At 38.7% G+C, this 23,902-nt stretch overlaps 1 protein-coding gene across 2 annotated transcripts in view; it reads left to right on the forward strand.

The window, feature by feature from the left end:
* The window catches only part of ZNF385D (zinc finger protein 385D), a 327,336-nt gene that overhangs the window by 74,460 nt on the left and 228,974 nt on the right, over positions 1-23,902 (forward strand). For both annotated transcript variants that reach the window (XM_032631619.1, XM_032631620.1), the window contains exon 2: positions 16,045-16,187. In XM_032631619.1, coding sequence (XP_032487510.1) covers positions 16,045-16,187 — 143 coding nt within the window. The remainder of the gene's footprint in view (positions 1-16,044; positions 16,188-23,902) is intronic.

The following is a 23,902-nucleotide window of genomic DNA, read 5'->3' on the forward strand; positions in this document are numbered from 1 at the left end:
ATTTTTCCAAAGTGCTATATTATTTTGCATTTCTACCACCAAATATGAAATTTCCAGTTGTTTGGCATCCTTGCCAACACTTGGTATTGTTTTCCTTTTTAATTTTAGCTGTCCTAGTAGGTGATAATAATATCTTGTGGTTTTAAGTTGTATTTCCCCAATGATGTTGAGCATGTTTTCATTCTCATATTTGCCATTTTGATTTCTTTGTTTGTGAAATGTCTGTTCAAAATTTTTGCCTTTTTTAAATGAGTTAATATCTCAGTATTGAGCTATAAGAGTTCTTTATATATTCCAAATACAAGCTTTCTGTTGGATATATGTTTTGCATTATTTATTTTTCTTGTCAATAGCTTGCCCTTTCTTTTTTTTTTTTTTTTTAATACTGTCTTTCAAAGAGTAGGAAGCCTTAATTTTGATATACATTCAGCCCTCTCTATTTACGGGTTTTGTGTCTGCAGATTCAACCAACTGCAGGTGGAAAATATTGAAAAAAAATTCTGGGAAGTTCCAAAAAGCAAAATTTGAATTTGCTGGGCCCAGGAGACTATTTACACAGCATTTACGTTGTATTAGGTATTATAAGTAATCTAGAGATGATTTACAGTATATGGGAGGATGTGTGTAGGTTATATGCAAATACTGTGCTATTTTATATAAGGGACCTGAGCATCCTCAGATTCTGGTATCCAGGGGTCCTGGAAGCAATCCCCTGTGAGAAAGTGACTTCTTTTTGATGTTACCCACTAAATAGCTCATAAAGGTCACCAAAACTCTCGACATTAAATCTCATAGAAGTTGCCATCTTACTTGCTGCCTCCGTGGGCAGCCTTAGACAGTGCTGACCGCTTCTTCCTCTTATAAGCAACCTCTCCCTCTTGCCTCTGGGAAATCATTCTCCCCACCTCCGTCTTGTTCTTTTTCCAGTCCTGCTCAGTCTTCTTCACTGGGCTAACGAGCCTCCAGATTCAGGCTTAGGCCCTGGGCTCTTTGTTCCACACTCTCCCGAGGAAATCTTTTTCATGTCTGTGATTTGAGTTCCTACCTGATGAGTCTCCACTCTCTGCTCGGAATGAAGTCTGCCCAGAGCTGTCTTCTAAGTGCTAGTACCACTTACCCAATGGCTACATTCGCACTTACACCTCCACCTCAGGATGTCAGAAACTTAGCTTGTCTTCTTCTCTTAGACTCGCCCTTCCTCAGCTGTTCTCTCCCTCAACTGACGTCCTCACCCTCGACATCTTGAGGACGCTTTAGGGAGATAAACAGAGGTGTTCCCTAAGTTGTGTGATGCTTGCCTCACTCACCTTGATGGTACTGGGAAAACCACACTAAACCATTTAAGCTCAGGAGATGTTTCATTAACGCCTTGGGTCACATTGAAGGTCTACACAGATGGGCGAGTGCTTGGAGAGGAAGCAAAGAATATATCACAGTAATATCACGTGGAAAAACCATGGGGAAAGAAAGATATTGATCAGGCTTTGGAGGAAGAGTGAACTGTACACCCAGCTGTGCTGGCACAGAGAAATTCATGTGGGCAAGTCCCAACTGAAAGGCACAGATCATGGAAAAAACAAGACCATATCACAAGATGACAGCATCTTTTTTTTTTTTTCTCTTTTAATAGTGAGATGACTAACGCCTGGATATTATGAACAGAATTACCCCTCAGGGTAATTCAGATATAGCTAGGCAGGTTTAACTGCCTACATTAGCTGGCCTTGAACACTTGTTTTTTTAGTGAGACTAGATTGTGACACACTTTGGTGAAATAATAGCTTTGTGGTAGCACTCTCAAGAATTATCAGATATTAATAAACATCCATTTGCCCCAGGTCTGGTCCTTTTTCCATCTTTGGTTTGATATGGTATCATTTTTTTTTTTTATGGTACACGGGCCTTTCGCTGCTGTGGCCTCTCCTGTTGTGGAGCACAGATTCCAGACGCATAGGTTGAGCGGCCATGGCTCACGGGCCCAGCCGCTCCGTGGCATGTGGTATCTTCCTGGACCGGAGCACGAACCCGCATCCCCTGCATCGGCAGGCGGACTCTCAACCACTGTGCCACCAGGGAAGCCCTGGTATCTTTTTATCCAAAGCACTCCTTACTTAATATTGATTTCAGCATCAAATTTTTAAAATTAGGTTGCCCTTTGAGGATTATCATCCTTGATCACATGTGAAGATTCATAGACTGGCCATTGTCCTCTCAAGGAATGGAGAATTCCTTGAGAAGGAATTAATTCTTTCTGGCACAATCCCAGCAGGGTCTGCCTTCTGACAGTGGCTATGTTTGGCTCTAGGAAAGCTCTCCTCCTCAACCCCAAAAGGAGATGGACCCAGGAGAAAGCAAGACTTATCTTCTATCGGCAGTGCATTCTAGAACAGACTGTATCAGACACCTTATCTGCAAATTACTCCTCACTGGAGATCGTTGGTTTTGCATTGAAGCCTTAAAGTCTAATAGAACCTTCTATAGTGATGGAAATTTTTTTTTTTTAACTGCAGTATACAGCGAAGTAGCCTTTGTCCACACATGGCTGTCAAGCCCTTGAAATATGGTTGGTGTGACTGAGAAACTGAATGTTTAATTTTACTTAATTCCAATTTAAAATAACCGCACATGGCTAAAGCCTACCACATGGGACAGCTCAGCACCAGAGCACTGTTTTTTATTAGTTACAAGTGATTTTGTGGAATGAAATCTTGGGAAATTCCTCTTGAGGAAAATTTTACATTTTTATGCTTACTGGTGCAGACATGAAAGGAAGTTTCCAGGCAAAATCTTTTGATCGCCTGTGAGGAGGTCCTTGTCCTGACTTATGCAGTATTTGACAGAGGGGCTGAAGTGCAGAGGGATATATAGGATTAAATGTGTAAAACTCCTTACTCTGGTACTCTTGACAGAATCTCCCAGGCACCAGAAATTGTCATGAAAGTTGGGTAAATAAGTGAAAGATTCTACTTTTCTTCTAGTGAAGACTTGACTTAGGATATTGGCAACTAGATAATAGCAGTATTTTGATTTTGGTCCCAGTATTCAATAACTAACAGAGAAAACATTAGTTAGTCCTTTTTCATAGCTTCCTTCCGAAATGAGCTTTCAAGTGATTTACTGCATTATTTATTTATTGTTTGTTTGTTTGTTTATATTTTTTCATATTCCTTTCCATTATGGTTTATCACAGGATATTGAATATAGTTGCTATAAAACAGGACCTTGTTGTTTATCCATTCTATATATAATAGTTTGCATCCCAAACTCCCACTCCATCCCTCCCTTGCCCCCCTCCCATTTGTCAACTGCAAGTCTGTTCTCTATGTCTGTGAGTCTGTTTCTATTTTGTACATATGTTAATTTGTGTCATATTTTAGATTCCACATATAGGTGATATGGTATTTGTCTTTCTCTGGCTTACTTCACTTAGTATGATAATCGCTTAGATCCATCTATGTAACTGCAAATGAAAAGGATTATTTCATTCTTTTTTTAAGGCTGAGTAATATTCCATTGGATTTACTGGAATATTTAACTACTACAACTTAAAATGAATAAATAAAGAATTTAAACAAGGGCAAGTAGGATCCCTCACATGGGCTTTCTTTCATGGGTAAAGTATGAGTCAGACAGTTGACTTGGCAGACGTTTCTGTGTCACTGTTTCCAGATCAGTGTTCCAGTTGCCCTGACTCACTCCCATTCTCACCTCATTCCTCTCTGTGGTCAAGGACAGGATGGATGAGGCAGCAGTCACCACCCTGTGTGGCTTAGTGCTGGCAACTGCCCCTGTGGACCAGACCCTGCTTTAATATTTGAATTGACCTGCCAAGTGCTGGTCACTTTAGGCCAGTGAGGACCTTCATGTCAGGTAGAAGGTGCTGGATCCATTTTCCAAACCTTAGTAAGTGAATCAACAATCTAAAACAGAGGAAAACTGAAAGCAATAAAAGAAAAATTGTGACCAAGTCACAGTTAATTCAAATTTTATCTCAAAATTTGTTTCTAGTTGTATCTTTCAGTTGGGAACAACATTTAAACAAAGATAGGAACTGAATGGGAGTTTGGATCACTTGAGGTTGAAGGAAACAGGATAAACATTCAGTTCTCCTAGCTAAGGAATAAAAAATAATCTCAACGACAAACTGCCCATTGTAATCCCCGACCTTGAGTTTTTTAAAGACAGCTGCACAAGGGAATACCACAAATACCTGTTTGCTTTTCTTATGTGGCAAGTAGATGTTAAAGAATGTAAACCAGAGGACTTTTCAAACATTTAATATGATATTCATGTCTTTCTGGATACATTCTCAAATACAGGGCAAAACCAGCATCTTCTCAAGCAGGTAAATATTGGTAATAAATACTGAATATTCCTTTATCTTCTGTACAAGGAATGTGTCTATTCCTTTTTCTTTTCTTTTTCTTTTTTTTTTGAGCAGTGATAAAATTTTCTCACAAGATTTCTGATTTAGTGCATTCCATTCTGGCTTCAAGGGAGCTGGCTTGCCTTGTATGACAAAACCGACTTCTTAGGGTATTCTTTTTTGTTGTCATTTTGTTTGTTTTTGCTGATTTAATGTAAATGCTCTTGGCATCAGTGTGTTGAAACTTGTTAAGGTTACTCAGGTTTACATCGAATGCCATTTTTTTACCTGTGTAATTTGAGGTGAGATGTAATTTAGGTAATAGCTTTGGCTTTTGTGTTTGTAAGTTGGGTAATATAATAGATACCTGACAGAATTTTTGTGCATTTTAAAGGAATTAAGGGTAAAACAGGGCCTAGTTCATACCAATTACTCAATAGATTTATAAAGTTTAGCTTTTTTCTCAACATTTGCTCCCATCCACCCTGGCTGGCCAATTTCACCAACAGCATCCCATGCCCATTGTTTTGTTTGTGTCAAATCACGTTTTGCCTTTATGCCCCAAATCCATCATTTCTTTTCCATTTCTTATTCATACTATCAGATCTAATTCTTTCATGTCCTCTATCACATAGACTCCAGAAATCCCATCGTGCCCCTCCCTCCCCCAGTGCACATGGCAAATTCTAACCGAAATAGTTGGGATTGGATGTGAATAATGTTCCACGTCTATCAAATTAGTTGCTTTGCAAGTAACTACTTAGGACTTGATGTTACATAAAACGTATATATATATATATATATATATATATATATATATAATATGTAATGATAATATATTTTAACAATAAATATGTATTATGTATATTGTTTCTCAATGATTCACAGTTTTAAAGCATACACTGTCATGAATACTGAAGAGCAGCAACCCTTGATCATTTTGAATGTTAGTTTTGTCATTTGGGGAAATGAATGATTCGGTAGTTGGTTAAGCTGTCAGACAGGACATCTGCGACTATTTGATGAAACCTGAATGGATCAAGTGCAGAAGCTCAAGGTTAAAATGTTGTATTATGGAAAGAATACTACTCCACTCTCAAGGAATATTTCAAAATATTGACTTACAAAGTAGCCTCTTATTGTGAAGTCTCTCCTTCTGCAGGGGTCAAAATAAAAGTGAAGAATAGGCAGGTGCTTTTAAAATTATCTTGATTGACCTCTTTCAGGGAGGCTTCCAGGATTTGTGGCTGGACCAACCTGAACAGCTCCTTTGGAATTTACTGAATTCATTAAAACAAAAACCACTCCTCACTTAGCATCAACTGGCCAGACACTCTGCTAGGCACTTTATATACATTATCTCTAATACAGTAGCTTCAACTGACAATCACTGGTTTAGAATTCCTATTTATCTGTATAAATTATTAAAACAAACATTTCCAAATTTACATTTTAATTAGATTTGCATTTCAAAAATGCAAACTTCTGAAGTGAATGTGTCTTATTTTCTCAGATAGTATTAACAAATATTCATGAACAAATAGGTTATTCCGGTATTTTTTTCAAATTCACAAATTCACGCTTTTGTGAATACACAGCTGTCTTGTGTAAAAACCAAAGTAATATTTAATATGTTTGCGCTATAGTTCAATTCAGAATTCTAAATATGAATATAAACTAACAAAACCAAACTTCAAAAAGGGACAGAGAGGAGTTTCATGAGTTTAGATCACTTACTTCATGGTATTTACCTTATTTCCCTTCATTATTCAATACCTTACTCAATATAGCTATAATAACTAATCTCTACTTAATGACTGTTTTTTTAGTTTAACTTTAACGGCATGAAGAAATTTGGTATAGAGAGATATTAACTGCTTTGAAATCTGAATAATTTATTAAGGTTTAATTTTAAAAACCTGCGTAGATTAAAACTGCATCGGGTTTGAGATACATAGTACTAGATGTAGGCCGAGTTTCACATACAAAGGGCATGAATTTGTATTTTTTCTGTTACTACCCTATGGAAGCTTCAAAATGCTTTCCTCAAATTGATAACAGCAATATTTCCAGAAGTGTGACATTCCGATGAAACAACATTGTCGGTAAATGGTAACAACGAAACAACTCTTTTTTACCTATAGTCCTGTCTACAAATTCATTATATATTTTGAAGTTAATTATGTTCAGGATAATTTTAAAATAAAGGAAGTAAACAAAAATTGATGTCCTAAATGTAATACGTTCTAATAAAAATGAAAGAATGAAATAGCTATTTTCTCAGGGAGCATATTTTAGTCTGCTTTACAGATGAAACATGTTATGTTTGCCAGTTTTGATTTTACACTATTTGCCAATAGTATTCTTACTGCTGAGCATATACAGATTGAGACAAGTAAAATATTTCAGAACTTATACTAATTTTAAAAGCAGAAATATTAGTCACAGGTAATTTTTGAGAGACAGGCTCAATCTTGTGCCTCTCTATAGATCTGTAGGCAATTACCTATTTTAATCTTTAGGCAATTACCTATTTTTTTAAATTACCAATTTACCTATTTATTTTAGAATAAAGCAATTCAGCATTTCACTCAGACTCATGAATGGTTATACTCTGATGTTATAGGTCAAGTTCTTCCAGCAGTGGATTCTTTCTTGGGGAACATCTCCTGTGAGGAGTGAGAGATACAGGGTTGGGCAAAGGGAAAAGTTGAACTGTGATGCAGTCACAACAGAGGCTTCAGTCTATCCTGGATTCTGTGAGGAGCTTTAGAGCTGAAATAGAGCTTCAGAGTCTCCCTGCCTTGAGGCAAGGGGAAGGAGCCACTAATTAAACCCTTGCATGAATCGTCATTGTATGGGGCTACCAGCCCCTCCACTGGGGAGGAAGTTTGACCTTGGGTGAGGTAGCTCCCTTTGACCTCTGCAATGCTTGAGGAGGATCTCAAGTGAGAGTCTTCCATAGGGGGTCCCCCAGCAGGTGGGGGGGGTGTGCCTCAGTCCAGAAGGGGGCTGTGGGGAGCACACTGCAGCATCCAGTACACCTGGGTTTGCCTAGCCAGTGGCCAAAGACTATGCGGTTAACATGTTCTCTCTTTTCCAACTACCTTTTACATTTCTCTCTTCAAATAGGTAGGAAAGGATGAACCCAATAGTATCCCCAGCTTCCCCCCAGCTTTATGACTCTTCTTTGATGTTTTTAATCCCTTAGGTGGGGAACCCCAGTTGTAACACTGAGAGAGGGCCCTGAACTGTGTGTATAATGAAATGTAAATGAAATACGTATCTCAGAGGAAGAGAGGTAGGAATTAACTTTCCCTAGCAATAGAATCAACGTATTTTTAATTCTTTGTTCCTCTCATTGTGGTGGATTAAAAAAAAAGAAGGTTGAGCTTTTCCAGAAACTCTTTGGCTATTCTGAACCAGAGGGGACTTATAAATGAAATAATTCCAGAATATGTTCCTGCTAAATTGCATTCTTGTAATTATAAGAATGGAATGTCTCTGTGGAAGCAACATAAACAGCTAAAGAGTTTATCAACTTATTTTTTTCTCTCCATGATATTATGTTAGCCATTAGCTGACTTCTGAGATTTTAGGGTCAAACAAGGTAATGGATATATATGAATGAATATCTTTTGCAAAACATGACCTGTGACATAGATAATAAATATTTAAAACGATTTATTTAAAGCTCACTATTACTTGTGGACAGGTTAAACCGCACCACTGATTTCAACCAAAACTTATTTGACTTCTGAGTTTTCTAAAGAGGCACCAACCAACATTTTATTTTGGTTCTTTAACTTTTTATCAAAAGAGAAATTGGAAAAAAACGAGAGAGAGAGAGAGAGAGAAATTGGTAGCAATACTAAATTCATGACAGGTCTATCACCAAAGTTTTATGAATGCCCTCTCTAAGAAAGTATACCACCAGGTGGACAATAAAATAAGTTTATGATGTCCTCTGGTGAATGGAGACTTATTATATTTTGCTCTTATCTCTGTTTTAACATTGACCCTCTATTTCCTGACTCATACTACTTTTTATTTAATTGGTTTGCTGTTTCAAACTGGCTGTTGTTGGCCTTGTAGCTGGTGAAGAACATTTCAAGAGAGAAGTAAAAAGTGGGGGAAAAAATACTGTTTTTGTTAATGTGGCTTCAGATGATTAGCCAATCAGGAGGGCCAGGAGAGCTAATGGTTTTTTTGGTATGGTTAATTAAATCCTGTGCTGATGGCTTCTGTTTTAGGTATTAAGTCACCCACCTTGTTAGTAGATACTCTGCTCCAATAGCATTGGATTTAGCATTGCAGAATCATTTTTTAAATGTTGACCTTTGTTCAGGTAACTGATGAAGGGCAAGATGATGGTCTGTGTTCAGTTGACGAGAACTGATCATGAGATTTCTAAAGATAATTTGTACGGGATCTCACTCTACTTTGTTTTAAAAGCAAGATGACAGGCAAGGAAGTGACACAGACAGGAGCCTTTCTTCACTTTTCCTTTTTTTTTTTTCTCCTTTTTAAAAATTATTATTATTTTTTTATTGGAGTATAATTGCTTCACAATGTTCTGTTAGTTTCTGATACGCAACGAAGTGAATCAGCTCTATGTATAGATATATCCCCTCCCTCTTGGACCTCCCTTCCACCCCCACCATCCCACCCATCTAGGTCATCACAGAGCACTGAGCTGAGCTCCCTGTGCTATATAGCAGGTTCCCACTAGCTATCTACTTTACACATGGTAGTGTATATAAGTCAATCCTAATCTCCCAATGTTCCCACCCTCCCCTTTCCCCCCTGTGTCCACATATCTGTTCTCATCAGATATCATATCTGTTCTCATCAGAAACACATTATATCTATGTCTCCGTTTCTATTCCTGCCCTGCAAATAGGTTCATCTGTACCATTTTTCTAGATTCCACATATATGCGTTAATATACGATATTTGTTTCTCTCTTTCTGACTTACTGCACTCTGTGTGACACACTTTAGGTCCATCCTCATCTCTACAAATGAACCAGTTTCATTCCTTTTTAGGGCTGAGTAATATAACATTGTATATATGTACCACATCTTCTTTATCCATTCATCTGTTGATGGACATTTAGGTTGCTTCCATGTCCTGGCTATTGTAAATAGTGCTGCAATGAACACTGAGGTACATGGGTCTTTTTGAATTATGGTTTTCTCCTGGTATCTGCCCAGTAGTGGGATTGCTGTGTCATATGGTAGCTCTATTTTTAGTTTTTTAAGGAATGTAAAATGGCTGTATCAATTTACATTCCCACCAACAGTGCAGGAGGGGTCCCTTTTCTCCACACCCTCTGCAGCATTTATTTTTTGTAGATTTTTTGATGATGGCCATTCTGACTGGTGTGAGGTGATACCTCGTTGTAGTTTTGATTTTCATTCCTCTAATAATTTGTGATGTTGAGCATCTTTTCATGTGCCTCTTGGCCATCTGTGTGTCTTCTTTGGAGAAATGTCTATTTATGTCTTCTGCCCATTTTTGGATTGGGTTGTTTGTTTGATATTAAGCTCCATGAGCTGTTTGTATATTTTGGGGGATTAATCCTTTGTCCATTGCTTCCTTTACAAATATTTTCTCCCGTTCTGAGGTTTGTCTTTTTGTCTTGTTTATGGTTTCCTTTGCTGTGCAAAAGTTTTGAAGTTTCATTAGGTCCCACTTGCTTATTTTTGTTTTTATTTTCATTACTCTACAAGGTGGATCAAAAAAGATCTTGCTGTGATTTGTGTCAAAGGGTGTTCTTCCTATGTTTTCTTCTAAGAGTTTTATAGTGTCTGGTCTTACATTTAGGTCTCTAATCCATTTGAGTTTATTTTTATGTATGGTGTTAGGGAGTGTTCTAATTTCATTCTTTTACATGTAGCTGTCCAGTTTTCCCAGCACCACTTATCGAAGAGACTGTCTTTTCTCCATTGTATATCCTTACCTCCTTTGTCATAGATCAGGTGACTATAAGTGTGTCGGTTTATCTCTGGGCTTTCTATCCTGTTCCATTGATCTATGTTTCTGTTTTTGTGCCAGTACCATCCTGTCTTGATATCTGTAGCTTTGTAGTATAATCTGAAGTGAGGGAGCCTCCAGATCCATTTTCCTTTCTCAAGATTGCTTTGGCTATTCAGGGTCTTTTGTGTTTCCATATAAATTGTAAAAATTTTAGTTGTAATTCTGTGAAGAACGCCATTGGTAATTTGATAGGGATTGCATTGAATCTGTAGAATGTTTTGGGTAGTATAGTCATTTTCACATATTGATTCATCCAATCCAAGAACATGGTATATTTCTCCATCTGTTTGTGTCATCTTTGAGTTCTTTCATCAGTGTTTTATGGTTTTCAGAATACGAGTCTTTTGCCTCCTTAGGTAGGTTTATTCCTAGGTATTTTATTCTTTTTGTTGCATTGGCAAATGGGATTGTTTCCTTAATTTCTCTTTCTGATATTTTGTTGTTAGTGTATAGGAATGCAACTATTTCAAATACATTGATTAAACCTGTTAGGTTTTTGGTGGCATTTTTAGGATTTTCTATGTATAGTATCATGTCATCTGCAAAAGTGACAGATTTACTTCTTCTTTTCCAATTTGTATGCCTTTTATTCCTTTTTCTTCTCTGATTGCCGTGGTTAGGACTTCCCAATACTTTGTTGAATAGTAGTGGTGAGAGTGGACCTCCTTGTCTTGTTCCTGATCTTAAAGGAAATGCTTTCTGTATTTCACCATTGAGAATAATATTGAGAATAATGTTTGCTGTGTGTCTGTCGTATATGGCCTTTATTATATTGAGGTAGATTCCCTCTATGCCCACTTTCTGGAGAGTTTTTATCATAACTGGGTGTTGAATTTTGTCAAAACTTTTTTCTGCATCTATTGAGATGATCATGTTTTTTATTCTTTAATTTGTTAATATTGGTGTATCACATTGATTGATTTGTGTATATTGAAGAATCCTTGCATTCCTGGGATAAATCCCATGGTACATGATCCTTTTAACGTGCTGTTGGATTCTGTTTGTTAGTATTTTGTTGAGAATTTTTGCGTTTATGTTCATCAGTTATATTGGTCTATAATTTTCTCTTTTTTGTGGTATCTTTGTCTGGTTTTGGTATCAGGATGATGGTGGCCTCATAGAATGAGGTTGGGAGTGTTCCTCCCTCTGCAATTTTTTGGAAGAGTTTGAGAAGGATAGGTGTTAGCTCTTCTCTAAATGTTTGATAGAATTCGCCTGTGAAGCCATCTGGTCTTGTACTTTTGTTTGTTGGAAAATTTTTAATTACAGTTTCAATTTCATTACTTGTGATTTTTCTGTTTATAGTTTCTAATTCTTCCTGGTTCAGTCTTGGAAAGTTGTACCTTTCCAAGAATTTGTCCATTTCTTCCAGGTTGTCCATTTTATTGGCATAGAGTTGCTTGTAGTAGTCTCTTATGATCCTTTGTATTTTTGCGGTGTCAGTTGTAATTTCTCCTTTTCTCCTTTTTCATTTTTAATTTTATTGATTTCAGTCCTCTCCCTTTTTTTCTTGATGAATCTGGCTAAAGGTTTATCAATTTTGTTTATCTTTTCAAAGAATCAACTTTTAGTTTTATTCATCTTTGCTTTTGTTGTCTTCATTTCTATGTCAGTTATTTCTGCTCTGACCTTTATGATTTCTTTCCTAATAACTAACTTGGGTTTTTTTGTTGTTCTTCTTCTTCTTCTTTCTCTAGTTCCCTTAGGTGTAAGGTTAGATTGTTTATTTGAGATTTTTCTTGTTCTTGATGTGAGATTGAATTGCTATAAACTTCCATCTTAGAACTGCTTTTGCTGCATCCCATAGGTTTTGGGTTATTGTGTTTTCATTGTCATTTGTTTCTAGGTTTTTAAAAATTTCTTCTTTGATTTCTTCAGTGATCTCTTGCTTATTTAGCAGTGCACTGTTTAGCCTCCATGGGTTTGTGCTTTTTATAGTTTTTTTCCTATAATTGATTTCTAATCTCATAGCATTGTGGTCGGAAATGATGCTCGATATGATTTCAGTTTTCTTAAATTTCCCAAGGCTTGATTTGTGACCCAAGATGTGATCTATCCTGGAGAATGTTCCATGTGCACTTGAGAAGAAAGTGTTTTCTGCCATTTTCTGGTGGAATGTCTTATAAATATCAGTTAAGTGTGTTTGGTCTGTTGTGTAATTTAAAGCTTGTGTTTCCTTATTTATTTTCTGTCGGGATGGTCTGTCCATTGGTGTAAGTGGAGTGTTAAAGTCCCCCACTATTATTGTGTTACTGTCATTTTCCCCTTTTATGACTTTTAGCATTTGCCTTATGTATTGAGGTGCTCCTATGTTGGGTGCATAAATATTTACAATTCTTATATCTTCCTCTTGGGTTGATCACTGGACCATTATGTAATGTTGTCCCTTGTCTCTTGTAATAGTCTTTATTTTAAAGTCTATTTTGTCTGATATGAGAATTGCAACTCCAGCTTTCTTTTGATTTCCATTTGCATGGAATATCTTTTTCCAACCCCTCACCTTCCGTCTGCATGTGTCCCTAGGTCTGAAGTGTGTCTTTTGTGGGCAGCATATATACAGGTCTTGTTTTTATATGCATTCAGCCAGTCTATGTGTTTTGGTTGGAGCATTTAATCCATTTACATTCAAGGCAATTATCGATGTGTGTGTTCCTATTACCATTTTCTTACTTGTTTTGGGTTTGTTTCTGTGGGTCTTCTTCTTCTCTTGTATTTCCCACCTAGAGAAGTTCCTTTAGCATTTGTTGTAAAGCTGGTCTGGTGGTGCTGAATTCTCTTAGCTTTTGCTTGTCTGTGAAGCTTTTGATTTCTCCATTGAATCTTAATGAGATCCTGCTGGGTAGAGTAATCTTGGTTGTAGGTTTTCCTCTTTCATCACTTTAAATATATCCTGCCACTGCCTTCTGACCTGCAGAGTTTCTGCTGAAAAGTCATCTGAAAACCTTATGGGAATTCCCTTGTATATTATTTGTTGCTTTTCCCTTGCTGCTTTTAATATTTTTCCTTTGAATTTAATTTTTGTTAGTTTGAGTAATATGTGTCCTGGTGTGTTTCTACTAAGGTTTATCCTGTATGGGACTCTCTGCGCTTCCTGGACTTGGGTGGCTGTTTCCTTTCCCATGTTAGGGAAGTTTTCGACTATAATCTCTTCAAATATTTTCTCAGACACTTTCTCTTTCTCTTATTCTTCTGGCACCCCTATAATTCGAATGTTGGTGCATTTAATGCAGTCCCAGAGGGCTCTGAGACTGTCCTCAATTCTTTTCATTCTTTTTTCTTTATTCTGCTCCACGGCAGTTATTTCCACCATTTTATCTTCCAGGTCACTTTACCGTTCTTCTGCCTCAGTTATTCTGCTATTGATTCCTTCTAGAGTATTTTTAATTTCAATTATTGTGTTGTTCATCACTGTTTGCTTGTTCTTAAATTCTAGGTCCTTGTTAAAAATTTCTTTTATTTTCTCCATTCTGTTTCTGAGATTTTGTATCATCCTTACTATCATTACTCTGAATTCTTTTTCAGGTAGGTTGCCTATTTCCTCTTCATTTATTTGGTCTTGTAGCTTCTTACCTTGTTCCTTTGTAATATATTTTTTTGCCATCTCATTGTTTTTTTGATGGGTGGGGCTGTGTTTCTGTCTTGCTGGTTGTTTGGCCTGAGTCTTCCAGCATTGGAGTTTGCAGGCAGGTGGGTAGAGCTGGGTCTTGTTGCTGAGATGAGGACCTCTGGGAGGCCTCACTCTGATTAATATTCCCTGGGGTCTGAGGTTCTCTGTTAGTCCAGTGGTTTGGACTTAGAGCTCCCACCACAGGAGCTCGGGCCAAACCCCTGGCCTGGGAACCAAGATCACGCAAGCCAGGTGGCACAGCCAAAGAAAAAAAGGAATAGAACAATAACAAAGAATAAAAGTAAAATAAAATTAGAAAAATAAAAAATATGTTATAAAAAATAAACGTATAAATGAAACAACAACAAGGTAAAAGAGAACCACAATAGCAAGAAAAAAACAACAAAAAAAAGGCCGGAAAAGGCCATGGCTGTGGGAAGTGGAGTTTAGGTGGGGGCAGGGCCTAGGCAGGGTGGGGCTTAGGTGGGGTGGGGCTTAGGCGAGGGGCAGGGCTTAGGCGGGGTGGCAGGGCTTAGGTGGGGGGCAGACCTAGGCTCAGGACCCAAGCAGCCAGAAAAGGCCCTAGGGGTGTGGGGGGCAGGGCTTAGGCTTAGCACCACACAGCTGGAGGGGGCCTTGGTGTGCGGAGGTTTAGTCCAGGACCCGAGTGGGCAGAGGAGATGCTGGCCATGTTCCCTTCTGATCCTCTGATCCCCCGAACATCTCTCCATGTCCCCCTGATCCCCTCGTAGTGAGTGGGCCCCTCCCCTCCCCCAACTGCCGCTTAGGTGTATTGGTCCCCTCCCGCCTCTACTTCTCCTCCCCTCTCACTTCACTCCACATCCTACCCACTCACTCGGGGGTTCCCCCTGTCCCCTTAGGTGTCTGAGGTCCTGCACCAGCACCTGGTAGGAGCCCTAGTTGTCAGGAGATGCAAACTTCACATCCTCCTACTCTGCCATCTTCTCTTTTCTGTCTCCTGGAATTCTTTTCCATGAGAAAGGAATAATTCTAGTGCATTTTGTTTTCCTCATGCTTCTTGGATTCTCACCAGCAGGTTTTTACAGTCCATTGCTTGCCTCTCAGATTAGAAGAATGCTGGCATATTTTAACAGTTTCCTAGGATTCAAACAGCCTTTAATTAACAGCCAATTGATGCTTTGGAATGTTACCAAAGTATGAGAGACATAACTGGGAGATGGGCTCCTTTCAGCTTCTGAATGCAGTGGAATCCTAGAACAGGGGGCAGAGGTAGGAGTCCCTTGCAAACAGCCTTTGCCCACTGGTATGCAAGGGAGCTGTCTGTGTTGCCATAATATTCCATTGCCTGCTCATTGGTGACCTTCTAAATTCCACCTACTTATGACTGGGAAGGAAGGGGGCAGCTAGTCTTGAATGTTTAAAGCCACAGGGGTGCTAAATAGCTCAGGGATCACATGATATGTAGCTGGATTTGCTGGGTTTAACCCTCCAGTTGCCAGGGAAGTAAGGTACAGCTGCCTGCATTTGCGTTGTTTCTTTTCTGTGCCAGGTTCATGTCATCTTGCTGCCAGAGTTTTGGATGCGGTGGAAAAGAGCAGTTCTGTAAAAGAATCCCTCAGACTGCATGTATATTTTGAGCAGGAGTTAGTTTTCAAAGAGGGATGGGGGAGCATTGGAGGGACTTTCCCTTTGAATCAAGGGATGTTGCTTATAGATTTGTAGCAGACTCAGTCCCGTTGTAGGTTGTAGGCAGGAAAAGAAGGATGGATTGGGGAGTATGAAATGTTTGAAATGTTAACAATTCCTTATGCAACCAGATAGTTCTAATCCAAGAGGGAAAAAGGAGCGGCTCAACTGGTTTTCTCTGCTTAATGGCACATCTGCTCGTTGGCCGGTTCCCAGTTGAGGTCAATACACTCCATGTCTTGTTTTTTCCAGTGACCCATAAAGCTGGCCTTTTGGTCTCAAAAGAGACCTTGGTGTTTGTGTGTTGTGTGTTTAATATGCACCATGTCCCTGATCGCTCCCTTTGTTCTCCTCTGTGCAGGTGGTACATGCCAGAGCCCCGCTCTCCCAGCCCTGGTCCGTCCACCAGCCCCTCCTTTGCAACCATCGCTGGATATTAAACCGTTTCTTCCCTTTCCTCTTGACACTGCGGCCGCAGTCAACCTCTTCCCCAATTTTAATGCGGTAAGTCCCACATCATCTGCATATGCCAGGGTGGCAGATACTGGAAAACCTTAAGAGCCAGGAGTGAGCTGCTCACTACCTCTCATTTACTCTATGCTTTGTTCCATAGATTGTCTGAAAGCACGTCAAGGTTAGTTGTCTGCCTGGTTGTGTAAGGTCCCCAGAGCCAGGCTCCTTCAAAGGGAAAGTGAAAAGAGATGTAATCTGATTAGGTTGATCATGAATTCATATCTCCCTTTTAGTGTCTTTTTGGACAACACTAACCATTTTATTAGTTTATTTTCCATGCCAAATTCAATTTAATTGAAATTTAATAAATGTGTTAGAGAGCATTCAAATTCAAGTAGATGTCTAAAAACTTAAACATGTGTTTCTTCTCTCTGGGCCTTTTACTTTAATTTTCAAATCTGTTATTTCTTTTCTGATTTAATAAAGAGGACCCTTATAATCACACTAGAGATACATTCCATGTATACAGCACATTTTCTCTCTTAACTTAAAACAATATAGGGTTCTGGTACCAAGAATTTTCATTTTATTTTCTTCCTGCTCAGGCCCAGTTCCTCAACTTAAGTCTTCTTAAATGACCTTGTTTTGGAGGCTTTGTCAGCAGCCTTCTCAACAAAAGTTCAATACTTACTTACCTCTGTTTTCACTCTTAAGCATGTCTTTATAAGTGGACAGATTCCTCTTATTTATCATCATCTTTTTTTGTACAAGCAGTGAGAATATTCCTAGGATGGAAATAGAAATAAGGGTTGAAAAGGTTAGAAGCCAGTGAGTGACATTTTTTTCTAATATCATCTGATTCAGCTTTCAGCGGTTGTTATAATGCAGGTCTGAGTTTATCAATGACAGGACATGTCAACACAACCAAGGTGAAGGGGATTAGGATGCAAGGTCTCTGAATGCCCAGTGAGCTAAATAAAACAGATTTCTTACTGCAACATCTTACCCCCATGATGGATTTTTAAAAATTCTGCCCACAGTTAGATCATTCTTCTTCAGGAGACAGAAGTGGGTCTTATTTATTTTAATCATGCTTTGTCATGGGGACTTTGGACCTGCCAAGGAGATGGTACAGTTACATGCTAGCCTTTACTAAAGGACAAGGGAAAATCACAGTGATTTCATTGCTTTTGGGAGCATGAAGTATTTTCCATAGGAATATTATTTTGTAATTGATGGAACCTAAATAGAACAGCATAAAGATCATATTTCCAAAGTAGAGGTTTCTAATTCTAGGTATTTCAATAAGAGTAGAGGAAAAAATTGCTCAGAATCAAATTTCCTGATTCTTGAATGACCACAGTAAAGTCCCTGGGTTTCCTCTTTCTGAGCTCTTTGCCTGTTCCACTGTTAAGTGGCTTCTTGGCACCATTTTGCTTCCTGCCACCTGGAGATGATCCATCAGGGTGCTTTACCTGGCCTCTGAGACTACTTGGCCTCCTGTCCCTCACGTCTCATATCAGCTCTAGAGAAGCTGAGGTACAATTCCTGGAAGGTTGTAAAAGGCTGGGTTTTAAACTTTTGATTTGCCCTTTGGGAAACGTTAAAAGCAAAATGATTAATTTGATTGACAATGAGTATTATTTGTCATAAAACAAAGATGAGTGATATATTGAGCCATAGAACACTGAGCAAATGTCTTAATCCTCTTTGGTACTGTTTCGTCATCTTTAAAATAAAGGGAGTGGACTTGATAATGTCTTCCTTTCGGGTTATCCCATTCAAAATAGTTGAGCTTTTGTGGGCAAAGACAGCATTGCATGGTGGTCAAGTTGGACTCTGAGCTAGAATGACTGGGTTCAAGTCAGAGCTGCTACTCACTATCATCACAACCTTGGGTGAGTCACATAATCCTTATGTATCTCGATATCTTTGTCTGTAAAATGGGACTAATCTACTTTGTAGGCTTGTGGTCATGATTATGTGGGTTAAATCATTTAGAACAGGGCTCAGCATTAATAATCATTGTTTTAATGACAGGTATTATATTCATAAACAGCCTGTAAATCCTTATTTTGAATTTGGAAGTTCATTGACTAACTGATTGCCAAAGTTTTACTTGATTCTTTTTCTTCTATGATAATTTGGACTTGTGTTGTTATTTCTTCCATTTAAACCAAGAGACCCTCTGTTGCTCCACCTGTTGGTTATTTCCTTCTAGTGCTGGTCAATCTGCAGCCAGTCATGGATTAAGCCATTCTTTGTTTCCAACTGAGTGGAATGGTTGCAAAGCCCCAAATCTGGTAGTTTTGGACTGAGAATTATGATATAGAGCAGCTCTTTAATTAACAGTCTGAGTTCTTGATTTTGTAGCAGGTGTGATTCTCAATCTACAAATTCAGGGTGTGTTAAATGTAACATTTTATTGCTGTAAGTTGATTTTATTTCTGGCTCAAAAGCCCATTCCATTAGTCTGTAGGGAAGTGAAATTTAATTGTTTCAGGATGTGCTAAGGCTCTAGAATCTAACAGATTATCCACCCAGCTTTTGGTGGGAGACTTCCTCTGTTCAACAAGTTATGTGTCCACATAGGCAATCATGGTATGATGAGCCCCTAGTGAGCATGGCCTTTTAGGCCCAAACTCTTGACTTTGAACACACAAACTGGTGAGGCTTTAGTGGTGCCTCCTGCCTAGATGTGCCACACTGCTATTACCTTTTTCCCACCCCACAATTTTCTTTCATCTGACCTTTTGAAACAAAGTCCATGGTGATCAGAAACTGTTTTCCTGTTATATTTCTTCTCTGAGTATATGAGTATAGAATGGTCTATTTGGGATAAAGTGTGGCAGAATGGTAAAGGAAAGACATTTCAGTTATATACCTGTAACAAAATACATACGTGAATATCTGAGATTATTGTCCTTCAATAAGAGTATAAACCATTGGGTTCAGATGTGAGTCAGGAAGAATCATGAAACATCTGTTTAAAAAAACACACACAGGGCTTCCCTGGTGGCGCAGTGGTTGAGAGTCCGCCTGCCGATGCTGGGGACACAGGTTCGTGCCCCGGTCCGGGAAGATCCCACATGCTGTGGAGCGGCTGGGCCCGTGAGCCATGGCCACTGTGCCTGTGCGTCCGGAGCCTGTTGCTCCGCGACGGGAGAGGCCACAACAGTGAGAGGCCTGTGTACTGCAAAAACAAAGAAACAAACAAACAAAAAAACCAAACAAACAAAACAACACACACACAGTTATGAGAGAAAGAAAAACAGATGTAGGATATGACCTGGGCTATGGATATATAAAAGGACATTCAATAAAATCGTTAGGATCCCTTAATATACTTAAAGCCAACTTTAAGGAATAGCAACAGAAGCCATTCCCTTGACCTAGGGATGTTGTATCTCTGATTGTTCCAGTAGCTTTCAGACAAGAGAAATTTTCCTTTAATTCCTCATATACCCCTACTCTATCCTTCAATCTCTTCACTGGAGTTTCAGTGCTTAGGACCATTCTTATCTCAGTGATCGCATTCTGCGTGTGCATTTCTTGAAAGGAACCAATCCTGGAAATAGGTAAATGGTATTGAGTAATGAAATATTTCTTTTCTAAGTAGTATGAGCTTGGTCCATTCAGTCAACTGCTAGTTATCAAGCATCTTCTATGTGCTAGGAATAGTGATAACAAAATTTATGTTATGACCTCTACCATGAAATAATTTAGTTTATAAAGGAGAAGCTGACAAATAAATAAATATTTATAAATATGGGTGCTTTTATAGAGAATGATGTCTAGGATAGAATGGCTGCTCAAGGACAGGAGTGAAAGGCTGTCCTTATGTTTGTCTTAGTGAGGGACTGATGAGAAAAATAGAAACTATTTTAGGCATGCTGACAGGAAGGGAATTAATAGAAGGATTTAGATGCTTAAAAAACATTTGGAGGTGTTGGGCAAACAAAGGTCAGGGAAGGCTGTTGCTGGCTCTTGGTTTTTCTACTGGCTTTCATGGAGTCGGGAAGTTGCAGAAATACAGGATGCCCAGTAATCCCAGTTACTTTCATCCAAATCCCATGATTTTGGATTTTTTTTAAAAAGATAACAATAGATTATAATCCATTGAATAAAATATGAATCCATGATTCCACACAGATATAATTAAACACAGAGAAGGTAAAGCTTTTACTTCCAGTAGAATGCCTGTGAATAAATGTAGGAGGAAAAATGAAAATAAAAAATTGGCATTTGGCAAACATTCAAGTTATTCAGCCAAGGGACATATAGGGAACAGGATATTTACACAGTCTCCAGATATTTCCACACAAATACCTACTAATTACAAAGAAAAAAAGGAACTTTACAGCAGAGAAAACTAGCAGGCACCATCTTACTCAAATGATCAGTGTTATCATCTGTAATTCGGCAAATAAAGATCATGTGCCACCCAATGGGACACGATAAGACAGCTTCACTAATGTGATATCTGAAAGATGTGTATCTTGAGTATTTAGTGGGCTCTTACACTGAAAACTGCTGGCCGAGATCTGTGGGAACGTATACCTCAGGCTTCCTGTCTTTAGGATGTAAGGGGGAGCACATAAGAGCGGAAGCAGTGCTGAGTGGCCAACAGAAGACTTGACATGATGGCAGAATGGAAAGGACTATTGAGAATCAGAAAAGCGAAAAGTTTCTGCAATCTTGGGCAAGAAGCTAAGTCCATTGGAGCCCCAGTGTCCTGTGCCAGAAAAGGACAGTGGCTAACTGTCTCTTAGGTTTGTTATCAGCGAGGTAGCTGAGTTTGAAAATGCTGGAAATGGAAGCAGAGAATGGGCTTGGGTAAGACCTTGGGATATTGTTTAGATTGGAGCTAACCTGGAAAACATGGCTATACTCCTGACAATTTTCTCCAAAGGTCTCTGAACTGCCTTTTTGTTTTTCATGTCTCTAACATATCTTCATATTCTGCTCAGTAGTCATGACAATAATGAACATTGAGAATGTCATTGAAAAGTACAAGTTTTGGAGGACATGTTGATGGGAGCTGACAGTGAACCTGACTCCGTGCTCCCCTCCCATGACTATATTTCTTGTTGGCATAAAGATTAAATGAGTAAGCTCGACCTAGGGCACCTGCGTAAGCCAGATACTCAGCAAATATTGAGTCTTGTCTCTTCCAGAAGATTCACAAGGAAGTGTAAGGAGGTCATGCAGAGTGCAAAGAGGCAGCAAGGTGTGTAAAAACAGGAGATGACTATTTTGCTTTTCAGTCTGCCCAGGCTAATATCCTTTAACAGTAAAAAAAAAAAAAAGTAAATTAGCCTAGAAATTTTGACTGTGTCCTGTTCCTCTGTGTAATATGACTTCATTGCCAGAGAGGGAGCAAATGGGGAGGAAGAAAGGGGGAAAAGAAAGAGGCTGAGAGAGATCAAATCCTAGCATCTGACTCCAGTTCTTAGTTTTCAAAAACACTGACCCTACAAGCAACCAGCCATATAAACTTGAATGTGGCATTAGTTTGGGTTCAGAAGTTTTATCAGTTGGTGGGGGGGCAGGAAAGTGAACTTGATGTGTCTTATAGGAGTGCTTCTCATAATCAGGATGCATGTGAAGAATCAAGGGAATCGTGGTAAAATGCAAATTGTGATTTAGTAGTTCAGGGATAGGGCCTGAGATTTTGAACATATGTGGGTAGAGGGAGGGAAAACCAGGAGAATGACTACATACACTGGACACTTCTTAAACGCTTCTGCAGAATATCTGTTCATTCACTCAACAAATATTTATTGAGGGCCTACTATGTGCTGGGCCCTTAGGATTCCACAGCAAAACTAACAGGCCAAGTCTCTGCCACTGTGGAACTTGCTTTTTGGTGTATGTGTGGTGGGGCGTTGGGGACATTTGAAGTTATTGGTAGCTGCAGCTCTACCCCAAGCATGATCCTTCTACGGTGTGCTTTAGCTCCCAGAAATACTAGGAGCCTTCCTTATAGGGTGACATTGTTCAGGACTTTGGTCATAGGTGCCATTTATTGAATGCTTAGTATGCACCATATACCTGAAATCATCACTTGCATGCCAACTGGTTAAAAGCAAAATTTTGCTGTGAAATTTTTAAGCTTTTATGTGTGTCACAATCTCCAAATTGTTGGCGAGAAAAATACAGGAATGAGTTTTTCATTCGTTTATTCATTCAATGCTTTCTTCATTCTACAAACTTTTGAGACCACTGGAAAAATTCTATAGATTGAAAACTGTGCCTCCTAAAAATAGCTCCATCAAAAGTATCTGTTGTAAGGAAAGTACTCATAAGTATAACAGAGAGGATGAGGAGGGAGAAGAGGTAATTCATCTCTTACTCACTGATTCATTCTCTGGGCATTTGTTAGGCACCAGCTATCTGTCTGGCACTCTTGCAGACCTGGAAATACAAGAGAAAGAACAGGAGGAGTGGGAGGAATCGTCTTTGTAACTATGGCATCAACCCAGTTGATTCATCACTCTTGAAAATACTTTTCTATCAGCAGGTGGTAAAGCATCTAGATATAAAAACACTACATTAGGGTTTCCCTTGTGGCGCAGTGGTTGAGAGTCTGCCTGCCGATGCAGGGGACATGGGTTTGTGCTCCGGTCCGGGAAGATCCCACATGCAGTGGAGAGGCTGGGCCCGTGAGCCATGGCCGCTGAGCCTGCGCGTCCGGAGCCTGTGCTCCGCAATGGGAGAGGCCACAACAGTGAGAGAGGCCTGTGTACCACAAAAAACAAACAAACAAAACAGAAAAAACCCACTATATTAGACAATAAGGTCTATGCAAGCATTAGACAATAAGGTCTAGGCAAGCATGTGGTGAAATAATTAAAATGTTCTATAAAGAACTCAGTAATTAAATCCTTAAATAAAGTCCTGTGAAAATAAGTGCTACCTGAGGCCAAGGGAAGGAGTGGTGACTTGGAGATGGCCAAGGAAAGCTATATGGTAAAAGTTAAGGTTTAATTTGGGATCTGTAATCAGTTCCAAATTTATCTCTTTCATTAAGTTATAGAGCCTGGGATATCACAAAGACTCAATACACATGTCTTTTTTTTTTTTTAATTGAAATGTAGTTGGTTTACAATGTTGTGTTATTTTCTGGTGTACAGCAAAATGACTCAGATATATATACATATATATATATTCTTTTTCATATTCTTTTCCATTATGGCTTATTACAGGATATTGAATATAGTTCCCTGTGCTATAAAGTAGGATCTTGTTGTTTATCTATTTTATATACAGTAGTTTATATCTGCTAATCCCAAACTCCTAATTTATCCCTCCCCCACCCGCTTTCCCCCTTGGTAACCATAAGTTTGTTTTCTGTCTGTCAACACACATTTCTTGAATGAATGAGTGGAGGGTAGATGGATGCATGATAGAAAGACAGATGATAGAGAGATGAAAGAAAGATAGGAAAAATGCTTGACAGAAAACTAATAGAGGAGAAATAGTCATTACAGTTGTATCATATGAAACATAACTGGAGGAAATGTCTCAATGAAAATTTTAAAAATCTAAATACTGCTTCATACGTTAGATTATTTCTATTTAACTGAAGTTATTAATTTATGCAATTATTAGGAAATATAAGGGAACATAGCCATCCCCTTAATATGCATTTATAATTTTATGTTGGCTCATATATTTATTTACTCCCATTATATAAAAGGACAGTGATGTAAAAATCCCAGTGATTGCCTATAGAATGTATTCTAAAATCAGTCCTTTGTATT

The sequence above is a fragment of the Phocoena sinus genome, chromosome 4 (genome assembly GCF_008692025.1).
Source record: "Phocoena sinus isolate mPhoSin1 chromosome 4, mPhoSin1.pri, whole genome shotgun sequence".
Lineage (NCBI taxonomy): Eukaryota > Metazoa > Chordata > Mammalia > Artiodactyla > Phocoenidae > Phocoena > Phocoena sinus.